Source organism: Desmodus rotundus, chromosome 1 (genome assembly GCF_022682495.2).
Source record: "Desmodus rotundus isolate HL8 chromosome 1, HLdesRot8A.1, whole genome shotgun sequence".
Classification (NCBI taxonomy): Eukaryota; Metazoa; Chordata; class Mammalia; order Chiroptera; family Phyllostomidae; genus Desmodus; species Desmodus rotundus.
In genome coordinates, this window is record NC_071387.1 from 132,342,874 (window position 1) to 132,366,340 (window position 23,467).

General features: G+C 41.0%; 1 protein-coding gene and 1 long non-coding RNA gene across 3 annotated transcripts in view; one reads left to right on the top strand and one right to left on the bottom strand.

Annotated features, from left to right (window-relative positions):
* Positions 1-389, bottom strand: part of LOC139440280 (uncharacterized) — a 61,734-nt gene extending 61,345 nt beyond the window's left edge. The window contains exon 1 of the long non-coding RNA XR_011650379.1: positions 17-389. This is a non-coding gene — a long non-coding RNA (uncharacterized lncRNA). The remainder of the gene's footprint in view (positions 1-16) is intronic.
* A 609-nt stretch (positions 390-998) lies between these two features.
* SLC12A2 (solute carrier family 12 member 2) overlaps positions 999-23,467 on the top strand; it is a 91,467-nt gene continuing 68,998 nt past the window's right edge. For both annotated transcript variants that reach the window (XM_024571619.4, XM_053910876.2), the window contains exon 1: positions 999-1,945. In XM_024571619.4, the coding sequence (XP_024427387.3) occupies positions 1,202-1,945 (744 nt within the window). In that variant the 5' untranslated portion in view covers positions 999-1,201. The remainder of the gene's footprint in view (positions 1,946-23,467) is intronic.

A 23,467-nucleotide genomic window follows, 5' to 3' on the forward strand; every position in this document is an offset into this window, starting at 1 on the left:
TAAACTCCCTGCTCACCTTCAAACATCACAGCTTTTAAAACAAAGGTGTCATCGAAGTGTGGACACACCCACTGCATCACGACTGGGATTAGTCTCTGGTTATGCAAATCTAACGCTGCCAGGCGGGCGAGTTTACAGCCTTAAAAGCGGCAGAGGAAATCCTGCCTCCCCTTAAGCTCAGGCCTGGAGTGTGTGCGGGCGTCGCGGCGGGCTGGAGCTCCCAACAGGCCTCGCCAAGCGGCGAACCTCGCCCGCAACTCCGGAAGCACCTGCGGGAGGGACAGGAAAGCCCCCGGCATCACCCGGCGGAACCCCAGGCAGCCGGTCACTCCAGCACTACCGCGGGTACCACGCGCCTGAGGGGAAGCGGCCGTGTAGCCCTGCAGCATCTCGCGAGATCTCGCCTGCTCAGCCTAAGGACTGCGAGCTCAGAACTTTAAAAAAAAAAAAAAAAAAAAAAAAAGCCAGCGGTCTAGATCCTCTAGAGCTGCCGGGGTGGTGGCAGCTGCCGCGGGAGCATCAGCAATCCGCGTGCGCTGAAACGGGGCCCGCACGCCCATTCGCCAGCCGCGCCGAGCGCCGTCGGCAGCCAGGTCTGCGGTGGCTCCGGCTACCGTGCTGTAGACGCGCAGCCCTAGGGGCGGGGAGAGAGGGCGGCCGGGGTGCCTGCTTCTCATCTCCGCAGAGCGGGGCGGGGGAAGGAGGTGGAGGAGTGGGAGGAGGGCGACGGAAGAGGAGGTAGCGGCGCGGAGATCTTCCCGGCGACAGCAGTCAGGCGGTGCGCTGCTGCCCGTCGATCGCGCTGCTCGAGCTCCCCGGAGCCCGCCGCGGAGTGGCTGGACACAATCCCTGCGCGGGCCGCTCTCGCGCGGGGTCGCGCAGGACCCCAGGAGGGCCGGGCCGCCGGGGAAGCGTCCGCCGAGCGTCACTGCGGGACCGCGGGTGGGCGGGCTGAGGGGTGGAGGAGCCGCGGGCCCCGCCTCCCGCGTGCTGCAGCTAGAGCCGCCACTGCCGTGGCCCCGCCGAGGCTTTAAACAGCGGGGCCCGCCCCGCGCCGGCTGCACTCTCGCGCTGACTCGGTTGCGGACGGACGGAGCCGGCAACCGGGAGAGCGACTCCCTCATCTGGCGTTGCGGCTGCGGAGGGCGTGTAGCCCGCGACGTCCTCCGGGCTCTCCGGCTCCGCCGAGGGTCGGGCGGGGATGGAGCCGAGGCCTACGGCGCCCTCCTCCGGCGCCCCTAGGCTGTCTGGGGTAGGAGAGACGCCGCCAGCCGCCGCGCTAGCCGCCCAAGCCGCCCCCGGAGTGGACCTGCCCGGCGCGGCCGTGCCCTCGGTGCCCGAGGATGCTGCGGCCGCTAGCCGGGGCGGCGGCGGGGTCCGCGGCGAGGGCGCCGCGGCGGCCGGGGACGGACTGGGCAGACCCCTGGGGCCCACCCCGAGCCAGAGCCGCTTCCAGGTGGACTTGGTTTCCGAGAACGCGGGGCGAGCAGCAGCCGCGGCGGCTGCATCTGGTGTTGGGACCGGGAACAAGGAAACCTCCGTGGACGGGAAAGCAGTCGGCGAAAGCGCGCCGGCGAAAGGCAGCGAGGAAGCCAAGGGCCGCTTTCGTGTGAACTTCGTGGACCCGGCTGCCTCTTCTTCAGCGGAGGAGAGCCTGTCGGATGCAGCGGGGGTCGGAGGCGACGGACCCAACGTGAGCTTCCAGAACGGTGGGGACACAGTGCTGAGCGAGGGCAGCAGCCTGCACTCGGGCGGCGGCGGCGGCAGTGGGCACCACCAGCACTACTACTATGACACCCACACCAATACCTACTACCTGCGCACCTTCGGCCACAACACCATGGACGCCGTGCCCAGGATCGACCACTACCGGCACACTGTAGCGCAGCTGGGCGAGAAGTTGCTCCGGCCCAGCCTAGCGGAGCTTCACGACGAGCTGGAAAAGGTGAGCTCTCCTGGCCCTCCCTCCTTCCCCAACCACTGGTTCGCGCCGACCGCGGGATGTGGCCGCTGGCTCTCCACCGGTGAGGTGGCGGGAATGGACGCGCACGACTTGCTGGCATCTCTGGATTCAGCTGTCAAGGGTGGAATTGCAGAGGAATGTAACTTAATCTCTTGAAAGTTTGCAGCGGGTTAGACTAGTTACGTGATATGGGAGAGACTGCATTTAACAACTTTCCTCATCCAGTTATGTTGCTCGTCTACGCTGGTTTCACACCCGAGCTTAACAATTACCATTCCTTTGAATGAGTTACGCTTCTGGACCCTGGGAAGGGAGTGTGCAGGAGGTATAGGTGAGGACCCTGGGAAGGGAGTGTGCAGGAGGTATAGGTGAGGACGTCAGTCCGTAGAGAAGAGCACACCTCCATCTGCGTTAAAGGTTGTATTGTAGGGCTTATGTACACCCATTAGGGGTCCCAGGAGTGGGAACTTAGTGTTTGAAGGAAAAAATCGTAACAGTGTGTTTGTGGTCCATGAATTATTAAAACTCAATTCCTGCACTCTTGAATATGCAAAGATCATAAATCTTGGGACATGCTTTTCCTGATAATGGCATAAATCCATTTTTAATGTAAACCTTTTGGGAGAGGACTATTACAAAAGGCGGGGGAGGGGGCGCAGAGTGGGGGAGGGAGGGGGGGGAGAGAGAGAGAGAGAGAGATAGATACTGAGAGAGTGAGTGTTTTTTCTCTGGAGGAAGTCCAGAAAGACTTTCTGGGGTCCTGCATAAGTAGTTAACACTTTGTGAACAGAAAATCATCTCTATGTTGTTTCTGTAATTCTATTTTATGGCCATATAAGACTTTTACCTTTTATTTCTTTATGGTACAAATTGTTATTTCGAGACAACATTGATGCTTTTGAAATTCAATTAATATTTAACTTTTTTATGGGTTGGGATTACTTGAAGTTTGCTTTTACACTGTCTAATGACCACATCGATGGAATTTGTTGAATGCAGAGTTGGTACTGTACAGGTTGAAAAGATCACAGTGTGGACAAGTTTAAATACAGAAGTATGAAATTTCTTCTTGATATGATTATTTGATCTCATATAGTCGTTCCATACAAGAATGTATTTGTCCCAATGTTTGATAATGTAACATTCATACAGTTTGAAATAATTCTCTCAACGCTTACAGATTATTGAATAGAAGCCTGACATCATTTAGCTTTGGATAATAGTACTCTTTTGTTATTCTGCTGTGGTAATTTGTCGTATTAGAAGAAAAACAGTTTTCATAATAGTTACTTATACTCTGGTAGTTTCTCTCAAATCTATTATTTTTTTCCCTTCAAAACTTAAAATCTTTATAAAGTTGATGTGTACCTGGTAATTTTCCTTTTTTTTTTTTTTGAGAGAACTTTTATTATTGAAAATACCAGGTTTATTTCACCAAAGCTGAGTAGTTTAGCAGTGAAGCCCTTTATATTTACCCATAAGTTCTAGAAAGGCTTTTTAAGTTGAAGAATGTTATATTCCTTGAGCTTGTATGCTTCCTAAGAAAGTGTTGTTATTTTAAATTAAATTTTCTCAGTAACAAGGCATTTGAAGTTCTCAAAAACTTTGGGTTTTTTGTTTGTTTGTTTGTTTTAGCATTATTGGGTCAGTTTACAGTGTCTAAAAAAGAACACCTGTAATGTAAGTTGTATAGGAGTTGAAGTCACCCAGCTTTTCAGTCTCAGCTTTTTCAGCTTCCAGGGGTATTGTAAAGACTAGAAAACGCAGATAAAGGCTCATTCAGTGCTTGAAAAATAATGGCTAGTGTAGTTACAGTTTTGATCTTATATTAGCCCTTCAGAAAGTATTTAATCTCCATGATTCCAATTTTAGACCCTCTTAATTCCTACACTATTAGATGAATATAGTATATAAAATGTTGTATTCAGAGTTTCATTTATGCAACAAGTGGTATAATGAATTCTTTGTAGTTTTTTATATTCTACCACTCAGGACCTTTATGGCCAACCCCCCCCCCCCCCAAATGCTTATTAGGTTAACTAAGCATAGAATATAATATTGAAGATAATTTTGCTTAGAAGTTAGCACGTAGATTAAAGAAAACTTTTGTGTTAAGGAGTACAGATCTGGCTACACCGCTGTTGGAAAAGGGTGGGTGGAGGGGTGATGGCACTGGTTGCGCAGATCCTAAAAGTTGTGTTTCATCCCGTCTAGATTGAGTTCTATCTCCTTAAAATCTTTTCTAATGCTTCTAGCCCTCCGTGAACCATAATATTTAAATTTTATAACATTTAATTCTAGCACTTCATTGATTATCATGTAGTATTACTTTGGTCACTAAATACTTAAGGATCTACCCTGAATCTGACTCTGTGCTAGGAACTATGGAAGAACAAAATAAGTGAAAGCACAAGCTGTCAGAAACTTAGGGGAACTCATCTTTCTTCTACTTGAATCCTTTTCATTGCCCAGCACTGTGATTTTTAAAAGCATTTTGCCTAAAAATCCAACTGAAGGGGAATAGTTAAATATCCATGGTGTATCTTGCTGTATTATGCAGCCATTCTAGGGCCAGGACTCATGAGTTGTCTGTTCATCGAATATTTTCTGGTGAGAGGAGTTTCTGAGCTGGTGGATGCTTGGATGTGGCACTGTGGAATGAGGCAGTGATTAGGGAAACAGATAATGACTCAGTTTAAACACACATTGAGCGAATAGTTGTACATGTAATACAGTCACAAACTTTTTATTTTCAGTGCTAGGGAAGAGAAGTATAGGCTGCTAGTGAGGATATAACAGGACCTAATTTTAATTGTGGTTGGGGAGGCCTTTTTCAAGAAGTGTGACATTAAAGCAGAAACCTGAAGGATGAGTTGATAGGTTAGGAAAACATTCCAGGTCAAAGGAATAGCATATATGAAGGTCATAAGGTGAGAGAGTGATACATCCAAAGAACTATAAGCAGGCCAGTGTAAGATTTTACTTATAAAGGTAGTTAGAAGTGATCGAAGTATTTTGTGTGAGGTAGCAACATGATCTGTTTTGTTTTAACATCTCTGGCTGCTGGGTGGAGAATGGATTGTCAGGGGCAAGAATGGAAGCAGGGAGACCCAAGCTATTACTGTGGTTAAGGGTACAGAAAATAAGCCTTGGTGGCAGACCGAACTGGATGTAGGTAGGTTGGATGTTGGAGTGAAAGAGAAGCTGATCCCCAGGTTTTGGACTTGAGCAGCCGAGTAGATGGCAATACTGTTGCCTGAGGTGAGAAAGACTGGAGAAGGAATAGATTTTGGGGGGGGTGGGTAAAGAAAGAATTCTGTTCGAGTAGACTGTAAGACATCTTAGTCCATAAGTCATTATGAGGGAGGGGGCAGAAATGTGTGTGTGTTCGTGTATATGTATATGTATGTATATAGTGTCTAAGGTTGTGGATGAAATTACCTAAGGAGAGTGAGTAGATAAGAGAACAGGTGTAGGCTCTGGGGTTGAGCCCACAGAATGTCTAAAGGTACGTTAGAGCTCGAGGAGACACTAGCAAAGGGGATTACGAAGCTGGTAGGCTGGTCATAAACAGATAGCTAGCAGAGTAGTGTCAGGGAAACTGAGAGAAAAGTTTTAAAGAAAGCAGAAACTCTTCAAAGCTAATGCCAGTAATTGATTTTTTTAAAGGTATTTTTTAAAAATACCCAAACTAGTGATTCCTGCCCCTACAAGAAGAAAAAATGTAGAGGAAGGGTAAACAGAGATGTATTTGACGGACAACTTCAACATGTATGATGGAATGCATGATTATTGAATGTGGAAGAGTGTGGTGGGTAGACAATCCATAATAGCTCCTACTGGATTTAAAGCGTCATTAAAACAAGTTTAAAAGGTAGCATTACCTTACCATAGTTGTCTTTGGCCAAAGCTTGGGAGCCTTTTGTTGGTGATATGTCAGGTCTTTGTAAGTGACCTATTTTTAGCCTTTTTCATTAATTGAAAGGGAGTTAGAGAGAGCATCTATATCAAGTGTCTTTTATGTCTTATGAGCTTGTCGAATTTTAAAATTTATTTCTTAGGAAATAAAATGATGATAATGGTGATAATAAAATGGGCACATAGAAGCTGAAGACATTGCTTAATGTCACTCTCACAGAAAGTGGTGTGGGAAGGCTCCCTGTGGAGCACTCCCATACCTTTCTTCCCCCTTTCTTTCTTGGCATGTATCTCTGCTCTCTTTCTCTCAAGTTCTAAGGGTCCCTGTGAGACTTGCAACCAGGGGTGCAGTGGGCAGCAGCCCCTTGTCCTGGGCTAACCCCCAAACCTGTCTCCAAGGCCCCCTTTTCTCTAACTCTTCCCCGCTTTGGCTCACGTCTGTCACTGAGACTGTTACTTCTCAGTGAGTACACACAGCCCAGTGTGGCTCACTTTTTTCCTAAAGGTTCTGGGGAGCCAAAGCAGAGCACTACCTAGGCTTATTTCTGTTGCTTCTTCTGTCCTAAGCCCTTCCTTTATTTCACTGTTCCCAGCTTTAATAAATATACCCTCAAAATAAAAAAAAAATACATAAAAAGGAGGAAAGAAAGCTGTGCAGAGGGTTCCACAACCAGGTTTTTCTGATCCTAATGCCAGAACATAGTAATTCCCCTTTCTTATTTTTTCTTCCTGCCTATCCCCCAGACTGGCCCTGCAATGGCAGGGATGCTGAGGGGGATGTGTTGGGGATTACCACCATCACCTGTCTACCTTGACCTCCCGAGAGGGCGATGATTACATAACAGAGAAATGAGAAGGAATTCTCATGATGATGTATGATATGACCGTCTCTTTCACTGGGATCGGAACCTGTGTCTCATTCATCTCCATACAGAGAATAGGTACTTAATAAAGATTTGTTCATTGAATGTATCAGCACGGACAATTCCTCCCACTTAACAAGGACTTTCCGTGAAACCTAAGTATGTTATCTCCTGACTCCTATAGCTGCTTCTGACTGGGCTGTGTTGATTCGTCGGCAAGCAATTCCACATACTACTGATTACTTCAGTATGTAGCTTGAGTTCTTAAAGGTTACCCTGGAGGAACAAGGATGAGCCACATCCCGGAGGTTAGGGACTATCGAAGTTCCAGGAGTGAGTAAAGGTGGGACCCTGATAAGAAATGCTTGCCTGTGGCAAAGTCCACATTTTCACAGTTTTGCCAGAGGCTTCACCCTGTCAAACCCATGTCACCAGAGATTAAGTCTGTTTTATCCATAATACTGTATGCATTCCCTAAATGTGGAAGAATCATCTGTACACTGCCATCGTGATTGATGTCTCCTCTATGCATATTTGTCTTCATGCTCACATTTCCAGTCCTGTGCAATTGGTATCTAAAGGACTAAAATAATATTTCTTGGTTATGTATTAAGTTGTGTTTGTTTTCATTAATTTTTAATTACATGTTTTATATATATGTTTGGAAAGTCTGTAGTACTAATCAAATTGGTTCCATTTAATTAGTATTCATTGAGGTGAAATGAATATGAATTTGGTTGTTCAACAAATCCTTATTGAGTACCAACAGCAATATTCTGAGTGCTGGGGATACAGCCATGAACACAGCAGAGTTACGGGGTTTTCATTTTACTGGCAGCACACAATTAACAGACAGGTCATATGTAATTGTGAAGATAACTGAAGGTGGGTGGAAGGCGATGGCTGGGGTGGGGCTGTTTTGGAGGAGTCAGAGAAAGCCTCTCTGATAGGTGAGCAGACACTAGAAGGGAGTAAGGGTGTAAGTATCTGGGGGGAAGAACACTCTAGGCAAATGAGCTGCAAACACCAAGACCCTGAGATGAGAGTGTGCCTGGAGTAATCGGGGAAACAGGGAGACCAGCTGGGCTGGAGCGAGGAGGGGAGAGCGATAGGGGAAGCGGTGAAAGCAGTAGTGAGGAACAAATATTGGAGAACCATGTAGATCATGATGAAGACTTGGGATTTTACTCTTGAGTGATGTAGGGAGCCATGGAGGGTTTTGAGCATAGACTTGACAATCTGACTTACCATTTTAAAATATCAGTCTGCTCTGTGGAGGATGCACTATAAGGGGGTAATGGTGGAAGCTGGGAGACTCGTTAGAAGCCTATTGCAATATTTCAGTCAAGATGATAGGACTTGCACTAAGGTAATACTGTGTGATACAGTTAGAGGTGTTCACACACTGAATATGTCTAGAAGGTAGAATTGTTGGGATTTGCTGATGGTTTGGATGAGAGGGTGTATAGAAAAATTGATGCTAGGGTTTTCCCCTGTTTAGAATAGAGTCAGCAGATTTGGAAATAGGGCAAGTTTGGGAGGTGGACTCAAGAGTTGGATTTCACTTTACAAATGAGTTCTACAGTGTGCTGAACACTCACCAAATTGCAGCTACTGGTTAGTGAAATAAAAGAACTTAAGAAAATGGGATTTAAATAATTGTATAAAAATGTGCTTTTATGCTACAAATTTAGGTAAAGCCATGAAAATCAGTAGTTTTTCAAAGGGATGGGGAACTAATACATTGATTCCACAAAGTGAAAGTGTTGAGGGATGGACAACAAGGAAAACTACTTAAAATACTGAAGTTAAAAATATATCAATGTTTTTAAACAGAAAGTAATTGGCTTTCTATTTAAGACATGAACGCTATCATCTGCCAGTGGCTTTGTTATTCTAACGCTTTTCACTAGATCCAGTACCAGTGCTGTCTTAAAGCCATCATGCAAACTACGGTCCTGGTAAAGAACTCGGGGATTTCTAATTAGAAGAAGGGGAAAATCTGAAAAGCAAAAATAGCTTAGCCGGAGTGTTGTCTCTCTGCAGAAGCTAATTATGGGATGGTGTGTTTGTATTGCCCTTGGGCTCAGAAATTTCTCTGCTTTAAATGTTTACTATGCTGTTCCTGAACATTCACAAATTAGATAATCATTTAGGTTTAAAAACCACTGGCATGGTTCTTTTTTGGGTTGGTGTGAATAGGTTCCTTCAACAATGTAGCTTTGAGTTTAGTATGCAAATCATTTTGGAGGGTAGGTGGCTTGGTAGGTAGGGCAGGCTTCATTACTCCAGTGGAGGAAGACTTAGAGGATCCATGACCATCTGCTGTAAGATGACTTCTATCCCATCATTTTACCTAAGTAATTCTTGTCAAAGTCACCAGTCACCTCCATCCTTATCACCAATACCAGCACACTCCTCCCGCCTCCCCCCAGCAGCATTCAACCTTTCAGCAGCATTTGATGTTCTTTTGAAGTCTTCTCATTTCCTTGGCTTCCATAATACCACTCTGTCTTTTCATTTTTCGTCTCCTTCTCTGTGTCTTGTAGGCCAGTGGCTTTTGTAGTTTCCTTTATTTTTAAATTTAGCCAGCCTCAAGGTTTGATTCTGGCTTTTTTTCTTCCTCTGGCTTCTTCTCTTCCTATGCTGTATTATCTGTCTGTAGGCTAATGACTCCCAACATTTTGTCTCCCACCTATACCCCTTTTCTGAGTTTTAGGCATCCAGTGCCTGCCGGACATTGTTGCTTTGTATCTCAAAGGCACTCCAGACTCACAAACTTATGATTTCCTCCCTCCCCCTTCAGAAGCAAAACAACCCAAGCCTTCTTTCAGTGGGTCCTATGTCTCTGTGAATGGTACCACCATTCTTCGTATTGTACAAGTGAGAAACCTATGAGGCATCCTTGACACTTTTATTCCTCCATATCTAGTCCATCACCAAGTTCTATCACATCTATTTCCTAAATATTCCTTTCATCTTCACCGCTGCCATCCTAGACCCAGCTGTGGCCTGTCCCTCCTACAATAGCCCTTTAACTGGGTTCCCTGAATTCACTGTGCCCTCCCATCACTATTGTACCCAGGATGATCTTTTCAAAACAAAATTGGTTATGTCATCCCTTGGCTTAAAACTAGCCCTGCACTGTCTAGCTCTGGCCTACTTGTTCTTAAGTGTTAAAATTACTCAATGGCATAATACCTTTGGCCATTAGTGATACTATCCACAAACTCTTCCTCCCCGCCCCCTCATACACACAGTTAACTTTTCAGTTTAAATATTTCACTTGAATCCTTATTTCCTGAGAGAGGAAGCATTATTGTTCTCCGGTCTAGAACAAACCCCTTTTTCCTTAAAGCTCTTACTTCATTTAGTGGTAGTATATGTATTAATGCGGTTCAGTTAACTGGAGCTGACATAAGGCTGCATGAGAAGCAGACTATGTCTGCAGCTGTTTGTCATTAAGTTTGTAGTGCCCTGTGTATAGATCTGACATAGCTGACTCTCAAGCAATGCATATTGAATAATATAACTAGTTTCTTTCTAATAAATTAATATAGTACCAAAGAATCTTAAACTCTATCTCTTATATTTGTTATCTTTAATCTCTGTAGTTCATTCGACAGGCAAGTTGCCCCAATTGGCACAGTTGGAGTTTAAGGCACAGAGGAGCTAAGTAACCTGTACAGAATTATAAGGCTGTAACTAACTGGCAGAACCAGGGTTGGTAACATTCTTACTGCCAGTTGGTGTTACTTCCAAAGATTTGGACTCCTGAGTTTCATTCTATGGATATATCTTTCCCTAGTAGAAAAGTCTTCAAAAAGAAATATAAGAAAGTTTCTTATTTTTTTGAAGATATTATTTATTTATTTTTAGACACGGGAAGGGAGGGAGAAAGAGAGGGAGAGAAACATCAATGTGTGGTTGCCTCTCGTGCGTCCCCCTACTGGAGACCTGGCCCGCAACCCAGGCATGGCCCTGACTGGGAATTGAACAGGCAACCCTTCGGTTTGCAGGCCTGGCTCTCAGTCCCCTGATCCACACAAGCCAAGGCTAAGAAAGTTTCTTACAAATGGAATTTTGCTAAATTTTTTCTTCCATTTCTTCTGCCTTTCCCTATCCATGTCTCCCAAAAGTGTGACCTAAACTTGCTAATGTTCTGGGGTTGTGTTTTTTAATACTATAACCGCTAGTCACATGTGGCTGTTAAACAGTTTAAATTCAATTTAAGATTCAGTTCAGTTACTTGAGTCACATTTTAAATGCTCAGTACCCATACATGGCTGACGGCTACTGTATTGGACAGTGGAGATCTAGAACATTTCCATCATCACAGAGGTTACTATTATATAGTACTATTTAGGGAACTTTTTTCCTTTCCTCATTCCTCCTTTCTCTTCTTTTCTTCCACAGTAGCCACCACTAGTTTAAAATTATTAGCATTTAAATTTCTTCTAATTTTGCATGGGATTCTTTCTTAAAGGTTTCTAGAACAGATTAGGCCCTCAATGAAGTGTTTATTGTATCAGTGGAATTTATCTTTTTAAACTGTCTGAGAATTGAAATGTGGTCTTTAATTGGAAAGGCTGTGTCGAATTTCTTAATATGGTATAAATAGTTAGTTTCTATAGCACTCTTAAGCTACATGTCTATATTTGGTCTTTAAATCTACATTTGGAGGACATGGGTTTTCAGAAGGTCTTGGTAGCAGTCTCATTTTGGAAGGTTGTGATTTGCCTAAAGCCACATAAGTAATACTTGGTAAAGCTGAAATATTTAAAGATTTTACTTATTTATTTTTAGAGAGAGGGGAAGAGAGGGAGAGAAACATCAGTGTGCAAGAGAAACACCGATCAATTGCCTCCTGTCCACCCCCAGCTGGGCACCTAGCAACCCAGGCATGTGCCCTGACGTGGAAATGAACTGGTGACCTTTCAGTTTGCAGGATGATGCCCAACCAACTGAGCCACACACCACTGGTCAGGGCTATGAGGCTGACTTTTTTTGAAATTAGGTCTTTGTCTTCCTATCCTTTTCTTTGGGACCAGTGATTCCCAAATTTCTAAAAGAATCACTTGGAGAAAAATTAGACTTCTCTCTTCCAAAGAATGTATAGGCAGCTTTTGAAAACCTTTCTGGTGATTCCCAGAAAGTCAGGTTTGAGACCCAGTGTCCTAGGCCATGTTGAGAGTCTTACACTTTGGTTGCTCCTACGATAGTAGCACGCAGTTACTTTCTTCACTCAACTTTGAAGTACCTCTGTGTAGACAAGCGCTAATGACCAAAGATCTGGCTTTAACCATTAGGCAGCTATAGACTAAATTGGATGAAGTTGCCTATTATTGAACGGCTGCCATATTTCAGGAGCTCTCTGTTGTCTGAGCACAATAACCTTCCAAACCAGGTAGTTTACAGATAGACAAACTCAGAGGCTAATAGCAACTTGCCCACGTCTCATAGCCGTGTTAGATGCTGGAGTTAAACCTAGGCATGTTAATGAAAAGCTTGCATGTCAGGTATTAAGACAAACATATATGTTGCTTATTAAGTGGTCTGTTAAGATCCTACAGGGAATTTAGACATAAAAGTACTGTTGAGTTTGAATCCTGATTAGTTCATGTGGAATAATTGGGCCTAGATATTACCTCTTTTTATAGAACCTAATGGTTTCAGCTGTAAAACAATCAGGCTTTACTATTTTGAAATTAAGCTTCATGATAATTATTCTCAGTACTGGCTTACCTATACATTTCTAGAAATAATAGATTTGGCTTGGAGAAATTACTATACTCTCCCGCCTATTTCAATCTCAGTCATTTGGCAGATTTGCTGATCATAAACAAAGCTGATCCAGTAATTAAGCAAAACAACAGCATGACAACCAAAAAGATTTTCCATCAAAGGGATTCACCACGTCTGCACTGGGGACTGTATAGTTACACTTTATACATAGTTATAAAAAAATGTGCTATCTGGTTTCCAGAAGCAGGGCAGGTTAGAAGGGGAAATGAACACTGGGAAAAGTGGATCCAGAGATAGCCAGCAAGTTGTACAGAGAGAAGATAAGAAAAGCAGAAACAGAGTTCTCAGAAAGTAGCAACCTAGGAGAGCCCTTAGTGCAGATCCAAAGATAGGACTTAAGTTTTGATTATTGCAGCTAACACCGTGCTGGCACAAGGTAACAACAGTGTTTATGATCTTTTTTTTTTTTTTTTAGATTTAAAAAAAAAGATTTTGAGAGAGAGAGGAAGGAAGGGGGAAAGAGAGGGAAGAAAACATCGCTAGGTGCTTCTCATATGTGCCCCAACCCAGGCGTGTGCCCCGAGCAGAATTGAACCAGCAACCTTTTGCTTTGCAGGACAGTGCCCAACCAACTGAGCTATACCGGTTAGGGCCAGTGTTTATAATCTTGATACAAAATAGAGTCAACACTCTACACATTTTGGGAAAATTTCAGTCTCTCATCATCCTAGAGTATCAAATTTTACTTTATTTCATTTTTTTAGCATCTATCAGTCAATATTTTTTCAATTTTTTTTATTGTGCAGTATCAAATTTTAAAAGGCTAAGGACTAATCCTTTTCAAAATCAACACTTCACGAATTTATTCCAAGAGATTTATTGTGATTTATTTATTTAAAATGTTTATTGTTTTATTATGAAGAGAAAATAATGTAGAAGGGTTGGAAAATAAAGTAAGTTAAATACTTTAAATTCTTAACATTTTTGTGCTTTTATATATATCTTAAACTATAATTTTGTGTACCACTCTTCTTGCCCAGCATTAAATAACTTATTAGTACATAAGTAATCAAAGTTTTCTATGTCACCCATAGTACTTTTGTATTTAAGTTAATGTTTGCATGTATGAACTGTATGATACATGTATCATAACTTCCATTTTCTCTTTGTAGACTGTTTAGTCCACTTAAGTGAATTGTGATTTGGTTATAGTTAGGCCTGGTATTTTGCAATTTGTTTTCTGTTTTTCATTACTCTAATTTTTTTTAGTATTCTATTTTAATTCCTCTGTTGACTTTCTACTTATCTTTTTGCATTATTGTTTTAGTGCTTACTCAGAATTTTCAATTTCTTCAGCTAATATGTGGGAACCATAGAATAGATTACTTTTCTTCCTTAGTGCTCTAGTTGTCAAAGAAATTATAAACCCAACAATTCAATGTTGTGTTTTTGCTTTCTGTAGTCATATGGCTTTAAAAGAGAAAAGAAAAATAGATACTATATGGGATTTATTTTTATTTTTCATTTCCTCTTGTAGACCTGTGTTGACATCTGAGTACTTCTTCCATGATTACTTCTGTAATGGAGGTCAACTGGCAACAGAACTCTTTCAGTTTTTGATTATCTGAAGATGTCTTTATTTCATTCTGCTTTCGAAAGATAATTTTGCTGGATGTAGACTTCTTGGTTGACGGGGTTTTCTTCGTTCAGCCCTTTGATAAACACTTCCAGTGTCTTCTGGCCATCATTGTTTCTAAGAAGGAGGAAGCTCATCTCTATATATGTTGTTTTTAAGATTTTCTCTTTACCTTGGCTTTCAGCAATTTGACTTGCATAGGAGTATTTCTCTTTGTATTCTTTTTGGGTCTGTTAAGTTTGAGTTTGTAAGTCGATGCTTTTTACTGCTTCCTCCTTCTGCCATCTCTATTCTGCTGTTGAGTCCATCTAGTGAATTTTTCATTTTAATTATTGTAGTTTTCAGGTTTAGAATTTCTAATTAAAAAAAAAAATAGCTTCCATTTCTCTGTTGAGCTTACCTCTCTGTTGTTCCCTGGTACCACATTTACCTTTAAGTTTTGAACATGTTTGTTATACTTAGTTGAAGTCATTGTCTCCTAAATCTACCATCTGGGCCTACTTGGGGTTAATTTCCAATGTTTGGTTTTTTCCTTATGATAATGGGTTGTATTTTCCTGTTTAGTAATATTTTGACATGAAAGCGGGAAATGTAGATAATGCATGGTAGTGACTTCAGGTTGCGGTGGTGGTTTATATTCTTCTAAGGATTACTGTTTTCTGTTGTAACAAGTACTTGCCTAGGTTTAAACTCCAAACTGGGTCCTCCCCAGCTTACTCAGTAGTTGATGTCTCTGTTCCATTTTAAGGTTTCCAGCTGCTTTTTTTTTAAGCTTGGCTCCTGGGGGAAGGAGGGTGGTTTCCCCCACACCAAATCTCAGTTGTCAGCTGAGATTTGGGGCTTACTGTTGCTATCATTCCACTTTTTTCTTTGAAATTTCCACTTAATTTCCAGTTCTTCTGCTGGCTTTTGGACTCTCTTCTCTGATGGTTCAAGCTCTAATAAGTCTTCACCTATAGTCTTCCAAGTTACACATATCTAGGGAATGCTCTCAGTTTAAAAAGGCAGTGAACTCAGGAATCTCACCCAAAACAGCTCTGTCTTTGGGCTACCCTTGTACCCGTATTTCCTTTCTGGTCTTTGCTTTTTGCCCATTTGCCCTAGGTTCTTTCACATGCATGGATAGCCAAGCTGTTAGTCTTGAACTTGAATCTTGGTCTTTCCACTAATACTGGTGTTACCTTCAGGAAAAGGACTTGCCATCTCTTATGCTCAGTTTCCTTCTACAGAAAGTGATACTTCATAGTGAGAAGTGATTACATGTTCATGTGCAAAATACATGAAATACCAAGTGCATGCCATGCACTAAATGTAATTTTTTTATCACATGTTTACCCATGTACATTGTTTCTATAATATTCTGCCCATTTATGATGCCACTAGTCATATATTTATATTCTTGACAACTTTTGGTTTTCATTTAAAAAAATAAAACAATTTGAAATGTAGCTCACATTGTTATACTATTAAATACTGGAAGGTACAAATTTTCTGGTAATTTGAATTAAAATGTTGTCAACTTGTTGGTTTGTTGACATTAGCAAGTTGTATGGGTTTGAAATACATAATTATGCTATCCTTAATGCATTCTGTTGTAACTCAGTCTTGAATAATCAGTAAAGAACATGATGGGCTAGGGAGAGGACTGAATTCTTTGGCCGCAGTCAGCAGTTCTGACTTGGTTCATTGTAAAGTCACATGGGCACACCATCCACTTTTATCTGAGGCACTTGAGTTTGAGCTTTGCATTAATGCCCTTGGATATTAATAGACCATTGTTAACCAGAGCAGATTGGATTCCTGTAAAACAATACTTTGTTTTGAGAGAGTAGTCTGTATGGGGAGCATTACACTGAATACACCAATCACCGACAGCACGGATAGGAAATGTTGGTAGTTTGGGGATGAAATAATGGCTAGTACTTGATGAAAAATTGTCAGAATAAACTCAGCCACTTTGGCATCTAAATTTGCATATATATGCATAACTTTTATTACTCATTTGGCTATGTTTCCTATTAATTTAACACTTTGGCATACCTTAGTATTAAGCACATGCTATTAAACTATGTTAGTTTTTATCTTTAAAGTATCTTTATTAATACTTTATTAATACTAGTTCACAGGTTTGTTTATAGGATTTAATAGCATTTTTTGGGTGAACTTTTAACATTTTTGACATGCAATTTTGGGTTTATCTAAATCAATAATAAGATGCTTTAAACAAAACAGTAAATTCTTCTATATTAACAGTGCCCTGAAATAGAGATTCCCACTCCTTTAGCTGTCATTAACAGAGATTTAATTTGCTTAACTAAAGCTGGACCCAGATTTAGCTTCTCTTCTCAGACTATGCAATCCACCATGAACCTAGGCTAGCCCAGGTGTAGTGTTTATCATTTGCCACGGAAGGAAATGGGGAATGGAGGAAGCTATCATTTACTAAGCCTGTTTTTAGTTACAGAGAAGTTGCAGAACAGTTCTACTAGTGTGATCTGTGATCATCAAAGCCTCATTCTTCACACTGTATGCAACTGACTTGCCAGTGATACAGGTGATAAATCCTTTCTCACCAGGCAGAATGGTGATGTCATGTTTGTATGTAAAGGTCACTGTTTTTATTTTTCCAGAGGTAATCTTAAACTCTGCTAATATCAGATCATTAGAAGCTATGTAGTAGTCTAGATGAATGATGTTTTGCAGTATTTATTTTTATATATTTGTTCAACATCCAGTTATTTAAACTCATGGCATGGACAGTTACAATAAAAGATCATTTATTTCTTGTTTATAGTAATAGCCAAAATTTACTTAGCACTTAGTCTGTTAGCATCAGGCAGTATACCAAACACTTAACACATTTTTGTTACTCTTTTAAAAGTCTGTCTTTTTATTGTGGGATATAGAGAAAAAAACCAAATGTATAACCTACTTAAATGACCACCACCCAGAGCAAGAAGCAGAACACTGCTGGCACCCCAGCAGTCCTCAGTGTGCTCTTTTCTGATCCCTCTACCAAAGCAGCTGCTGTCGGGACTTAGGGTGGTAATTTCCGTGGCCTTTGTCCTGATTTTTCCCCCCCCAAATGGCTTCTACTACCACCTTTATGGATTCCTGAACAACATCACAGTTGACTCTTGAATGATATGGTTTGAACTGTGCTGGTCCACTTATATATGGATATTTTTCAATAAATGCTATACATGTATTTTCTCTTAGGATTTTCTTAATCTTTTCTCTAGCTTAGCTTATTGTAAGAATATAGTATATAATGCATGTGACGTACAAAATATGTTTTAATCAACTTTATGTTATTGGTAAGTAAGGCTTCTGGTCAATAGTAGGCCATTAGTAGTTAACTTTTGGGGGAGTCAAAAGTTATATGTGTATTTTTGATTGCTCGGGGTTTTGGTGCCCCTAATTTCTGCACTGTTCAAGGGCCAACTGCAATATAGTTTGGCATGCTTTAAAATTTTATATAAATGAAATTATATTGGGCATTTTTATCTGCCATCTTTTCCTCACTGTATTTATCATTCATTCATTTTCATTGCTATTTCATTTTTATTCCATTGTATGAGATGCTACAATTTATTTATTATTCATGCGAAGAAACTGTGTGTTGGGTGGATTGGGAAGGAGGAGGCTACTTTTAAGCTAAGACCTAAAGGGTAAGAAGGAGCTCAGCCATAGTGTATTATAGGCAGAGGGAACAGCAAGCAGAAAGTCCCCTGGGAGAAAATACTTTAAAACCAGTATTTCAGCAATACAGCAATATTATTATCTAATTAAATATTTTAGTTGGAGCCCTTTTAGTAATTTTCTAACTTAAAGGATAGGAGTTTGAGGATGTATAAAAAACTTAAAGGAAAATTAATAGAAATAGGGAAGTGGTCTATGATTAGAAAACTATAGAGACTTCACTTCTAAAAGAGACTTCTGTTTACCTTTAATCATGTGAAATCTTACTGTGTGGTAATAAAACCACACAGGAGGAATCTCAATAATTCTGTGTGGATAATTTTTTTTTCAAGCCTTCCTGAAAGGGTGTGGGTCCAGAGGTTGCAATGGTAAAGGATATATGGGAAGAAAAAACCTAGTATGACATAGTATAACATTTGACTAAAAGGAATAGCTGGTTGAGCAGCTAATGTGGGTTTTTAATTGGGAGGAAAAAATCCTAGGTAATATAGAAACGGAATGATCAGCATATTTTACCTACCCTCTCTACCACAATAGCCTCCAAGTAAACTTCCACAGTTAAATTGCACACATAACTTGAGTACACAATTTTGTACTTGAACATTTGACATGCCTTCCAGCTGATTATGCATGGACACTAGTCTCCATCGGCGATCCGATGCAGCTGTCTGTAACAGTCCTGTAGGGCAGAGTGTCATAGATGCTGTGGACCCTGGAGGAATTTCTAAAAAGCACAGAGTTTTTAAAAAAATTTCCTTCTGGTGCCATCCAGTGCAGAACTTCTGTTGTTTTTATGACGACCATATCAGAAGCCCTTAGGTTTGGAAGTAGAGGAAGAAGGGAAAGGTGAAGCAAAGTAAAAGAGTGAAAATAGCTGGGGAATTGGGAAGTTTGAGCAGGATGATTTCCTTAGTTGGGTGATGTCTGTCTTTAGTTCCCTTGCTCAAAGTAGATACCTGAAGTAATTTTCCTTGGCTCACTGTGACATGTGTAATTCTACCCTTCGGAAGATTCTCTGCGCTGCCACATTAATAGATACATGATTTGGGGTAAGTTAACCTCTCAAAAATCTGTTTCCTCATTTGTTAAGGGAGGGAAATAGTACCTACCCCTCAAAGATGTGCCAATTCAGGAAAATAGGATACCAAGCATTAGGGAAGTGTCTGACACACAGTAGGCTTTCAGCGAATAGTATTCATTATTAAAGTAAGCCAGGCGGATTATGAGGGTCTCACGTACTAAGAACTCTTTATTTATTGCTTGGGAATAAGTAACCAAAACTTAGATGATGTACAACCAGATTTGATAAGAAACTCTTGTTTCTTGAAGACAGAAGAACCGTTTCATTGTATCCTGCAATATTACTTAGCAAAAAAAGTCTGGTGTACATCACAGTAAACTTGAATTGGGTTGGACTCTATGTGAGGACCACTTCACCCCTAAATATGCAAAACCAAATTATTTCCTACCTACAAGCCAGTTCTTATCCAGGATTGAATTGGGATGGTCAGTTGACATGGGAAAAAAATCATCCCTTTTTCTCTGTTGTATTTTCCAAGTATTTGTGTAGTTATAGGAAAATGTGAGGGGATTGCTCAGAAACACATAGAAATAAAGTGTATTTAACTACTAAATAGGCTGTTCCATCTTGTTTTTATTTAATGCAAGTGTTAAATTGGGGTAGAATTTAAAACTTAATTTCTGGAAGGGATTATTATATTTGTTTTATTTTGTGATCTTCCTTAATGTTGGACTTGTGACTTTTTTGGTGGTTGTAGTTATCAGAATTTTTTAGCATTTAAGTGATACGAACTGCCAAAATAACTTGAAGTTGGATAATGAATGAGGGTAAATGTTTTTGTATATATTAAAATTTCTAAATGCTCTACCGTAGCTTCTACTCTGTATGGTCTTGTAAGAGTAGAACGTTCTTCTGTACGTTCTTCTACTCTGTACTTTCTTCTTAAGTAAGCTATTGTTAAATCATTAAAACTTTATAGCTGTGTATCCCCCCCCAATTTTTCCTGTTCATGCTGGGGTTTTTTCTGTCACTTTATATTCTTTAGTCAGGTTGCTTTACTGTGTAAAAAGGTACATGAATTGTGATTGGGACCAGATCAGAATGCTAGATGTGCCAGGCACAGTACAGTTTGCTAGTCTTCACTTGGCAGGGTTAGTCAGTGTTTGGCCCACACTTTGTGACAGCATGAAAATGATTAGTCAGTACATAAAACTTTGTCTTAATGAAAAACTAAAATGATCTCATTGTTTTCTTTCTTTCTTTGCAATTTTTGTCATCTTTAATAAGTAATCACCCTTGCTTTTTATTTTTTATAAATAAATACCTTATCTTACACAACCTTTACAACAACTATGCCACTTAATGTTATCAGTTTAAGAACCACTTTCTACTTGCAGAGGTGATGTCAAAAAATTTTGTTCCTCTAAACAAATGGACCTTTACACAGAAGCAGAGAGACTCACAATGGGTCCATAAAACATGATCAAGATTTAATGCAATATATATTTCAGAGATGCAGTGAAGGGACAGGAAGAGGACCCCTCGTTGCAAGAATTGGTAAGGGCTTTGGTCCTCCTGTAATATAGATCTGAGCTTCTCAGCAAGAGGTGCCACAAGAGCAGTGTAGACTGGACACTGAAAGCACCGGGTTCCAGGGAAACTGCTGTCCTTGCTCTGAGAGGGTCAACTGAGTGTATAATCTTGTTCTTACTGAAATTACCAGGCATTGAGAAGCCAGGCTAGCTAGGAATAAGGTCCGTTCCTACTAATTCTTTTGAAATATATAAGTGAGCCACATTCTCACATTTCTAATGTGACACTGCATGAAATTTAAATTGCTGTATTATAATCAACTTGTATCATGCTAGAAGCCTCAGCTGCTTTATACGGCTGTCTTATTACAAATGGATCGTTTAGAGAGCCTCAAGACTCCAAAGGATGGTACTAGAGGCTGAGATTATCATCTCCATTTTAGAGATTAGGAAACTGATTTTCACAGAGAGACTGACTTGAAAAGAGAGTATTATTGAAAAGACACCTAACCTTCTTTCGATTGGTTAAGCATTCAATTTAATAGATGCTAGTGTGTACAATGGAAAATGCCCTGGATTACAGTTGGAAGACATATCTTTCATCTCTAGTCTCTACTATAAAAATATCAACTCTAGAAGGGCCGGGAGGTATCTAGTATGGTGCTTGACAAAATAGGTTAATAAGTATTTAATGAATGAGTAGAAGGATATGATTGTGGTTTAAGCCCAGAAACTGGTTTTGGGGTTTTTTTTTTTGTTTTTTTTGTTTTGTTTTGTTTTGTTTTGTTTTTTTTGCAAATTCAGAATCTGCAAATAACATCACATCAGTAATTACCTTGGACATTTTAATACATTAAACACAGTTAAGGCAATGGAATATTTTCCTCTTCAAAGAGTGTTCATATTTCAGCATCCTGAAGTCTACCTGGAAACAATATTGTGGCATCCTAAAGACCTAAAGAAGACACTTTGGTACAGCTTTGCTTAATTGTTCTTTAAAACAATACTAAAATAAAACAAAGACTCAAACATTTCCTCCTCTTTCCAAATTTAAAAAAAAAAATGTAGGTTATTTTTTGCCAACTATGGCATGAAATTGCTGAGCAAAGACCCTTTTGCCCAGCCTTTGCCAGTTAAACTGTAAAAATAGAATAAATTCATATGAAAAATGAATAGATTGGTAATAAACATTGCCAGAAATGTGTTTTATTAGTATTTTAACTGTTATTTAGAAGTTGCACTGTTTAAATGGTCTTGATTTCTCTTTGCACAGTGTAAACATCTTTATTAACTTACTGTGGAAGAAAATGTGGTCATACATGACTTGATTCCTGCACAGTCACCTTTCATGGGTATTAAGTCCCTGGCCAGGGACATTACAGAGACCACCTATGCTGTGCTACATTGTATACTTGAGATAAAGTTTTTGTGAACTTAGAAACTGGGATGTTCAATGAAAGATGAAAAACTGTGATATTTTAATGTAATGTGTACTTAAAAGCATTTAAGAGTGAGATGCACATTGGTGTGCACTTCTGGAACTGATAAGGATGTAATAATGTGCACGGAACACAATCCTGCACTCTAGGTTATGGAGCTCGGTAAAGCACTGTTAAGGTTTTTGATTGTAAGTTTTCTAAAAACTTGAGTAAGTGTTGATTTTTGTTTGTTATTTTGAAAAGAAATCTGATTTTCATCGTAGGTTGTCACCTGAATGGTAAAGAAAATTCTAGTGTTAGGGAAGAAACAATAGCTTGACTTTATAAGAATTTTTCACTGAAAAATTACCATTAAACGAAGTCAGTGTGTTATGAGCACTGTTTTAGGTCAAGAATTGAAATATGAACTTTGTTATGTAAAATATAATTTAAACCAGTGAGTTAAATAACAAGTTAATTTGTGGATATTGGAAACTGAGAATTTTGTAAATATTTAAGTCATGTGCAGTAAGGAATAAATCTAAAATAGGTTTTATATTATAAAGAATTTTAATTATTGGGAGAACCAAGATGGCGGCATAGGTAGACACACTGCGCCTCCTCGCACAACCAGAACTGACAGAGAATCGAACAGCAAGGGGGACCAACACCAAGGAAACAGAAAATAACCATTCATCCAGACTGGTAGGAGGGGCGGAGACGGCACTGGGGTGGAGAGGACTCGCGTGGCTGTGGCGGGACTGAGACTGGCGGAGTGTGGGACAAATGGCGCAGGCAGTCCGAGCACTAGCAGACCCTGTGGTCCCACATTTGCACAGATAAACCCAGAGGGCCGGACTCAGAGTGGCGGAGAGTGGGGCAGGCAGAGTGGCGGGTAGCACCTTGCGGCACCACATTCGCCCACAGATAAACCGGACGAACGGCGGGCAGCGAAGCAGACCGCTGCGCAACCCAGGGCTCCAGCTCGGGGAAATAAAGCCTCAAACCTCTGACTGAAAACGCCCCTGGGGGTTGGGACGGCAGGAGAGATTCCCAGCCTCACAGGAGAGGTCGTTGGAGAGACCCACAGGGGCCTAGAGCGTGCACAGGCCCACTTACTAGGGAACCAGCACCAGAGTGGCCCAGTTTGATTGTGGGTATCGGAGTGGAAGATTGAAATCCGGAAGAGAGTGAGGCGGGCGCCATTGCTCCCACTCGGCCCCTCCCCCACGTACAGCATCACAGCGCAGCCACCAGCATTACCCCGCCCCGGTGAACACCTAAGGCTCCGCCCCTTAAAGTAACAGACGTGCCAAGACAAACAAACAAAAAAAATGGCCCAAATGACAGAACACTTCAAAGCTCCTGAAAAAATACAACTAAGCGACGAAGAGATAGCCAACCTATCGGATGCACAGTTCAAAGCACTGGTTATCAATATGCTCACAGACTTGGTTGAATCTGTTCGAAAAACAGATGAAAAAATGAAGCCTATGCTAAGAGAAACAAAGGAAAATGTACAGGGAACCAATAGTGATGAGAAGGAAACTGGGACTCAAATCAATGGTATGGACCAGAAGGAAGAAATAAACATCCAACCAGAAAAGAATGAAGAAACAAGAACTTGGAAAAATGAGGAGAGGCTTAGGAACCTCCAGGACGTCTCGAA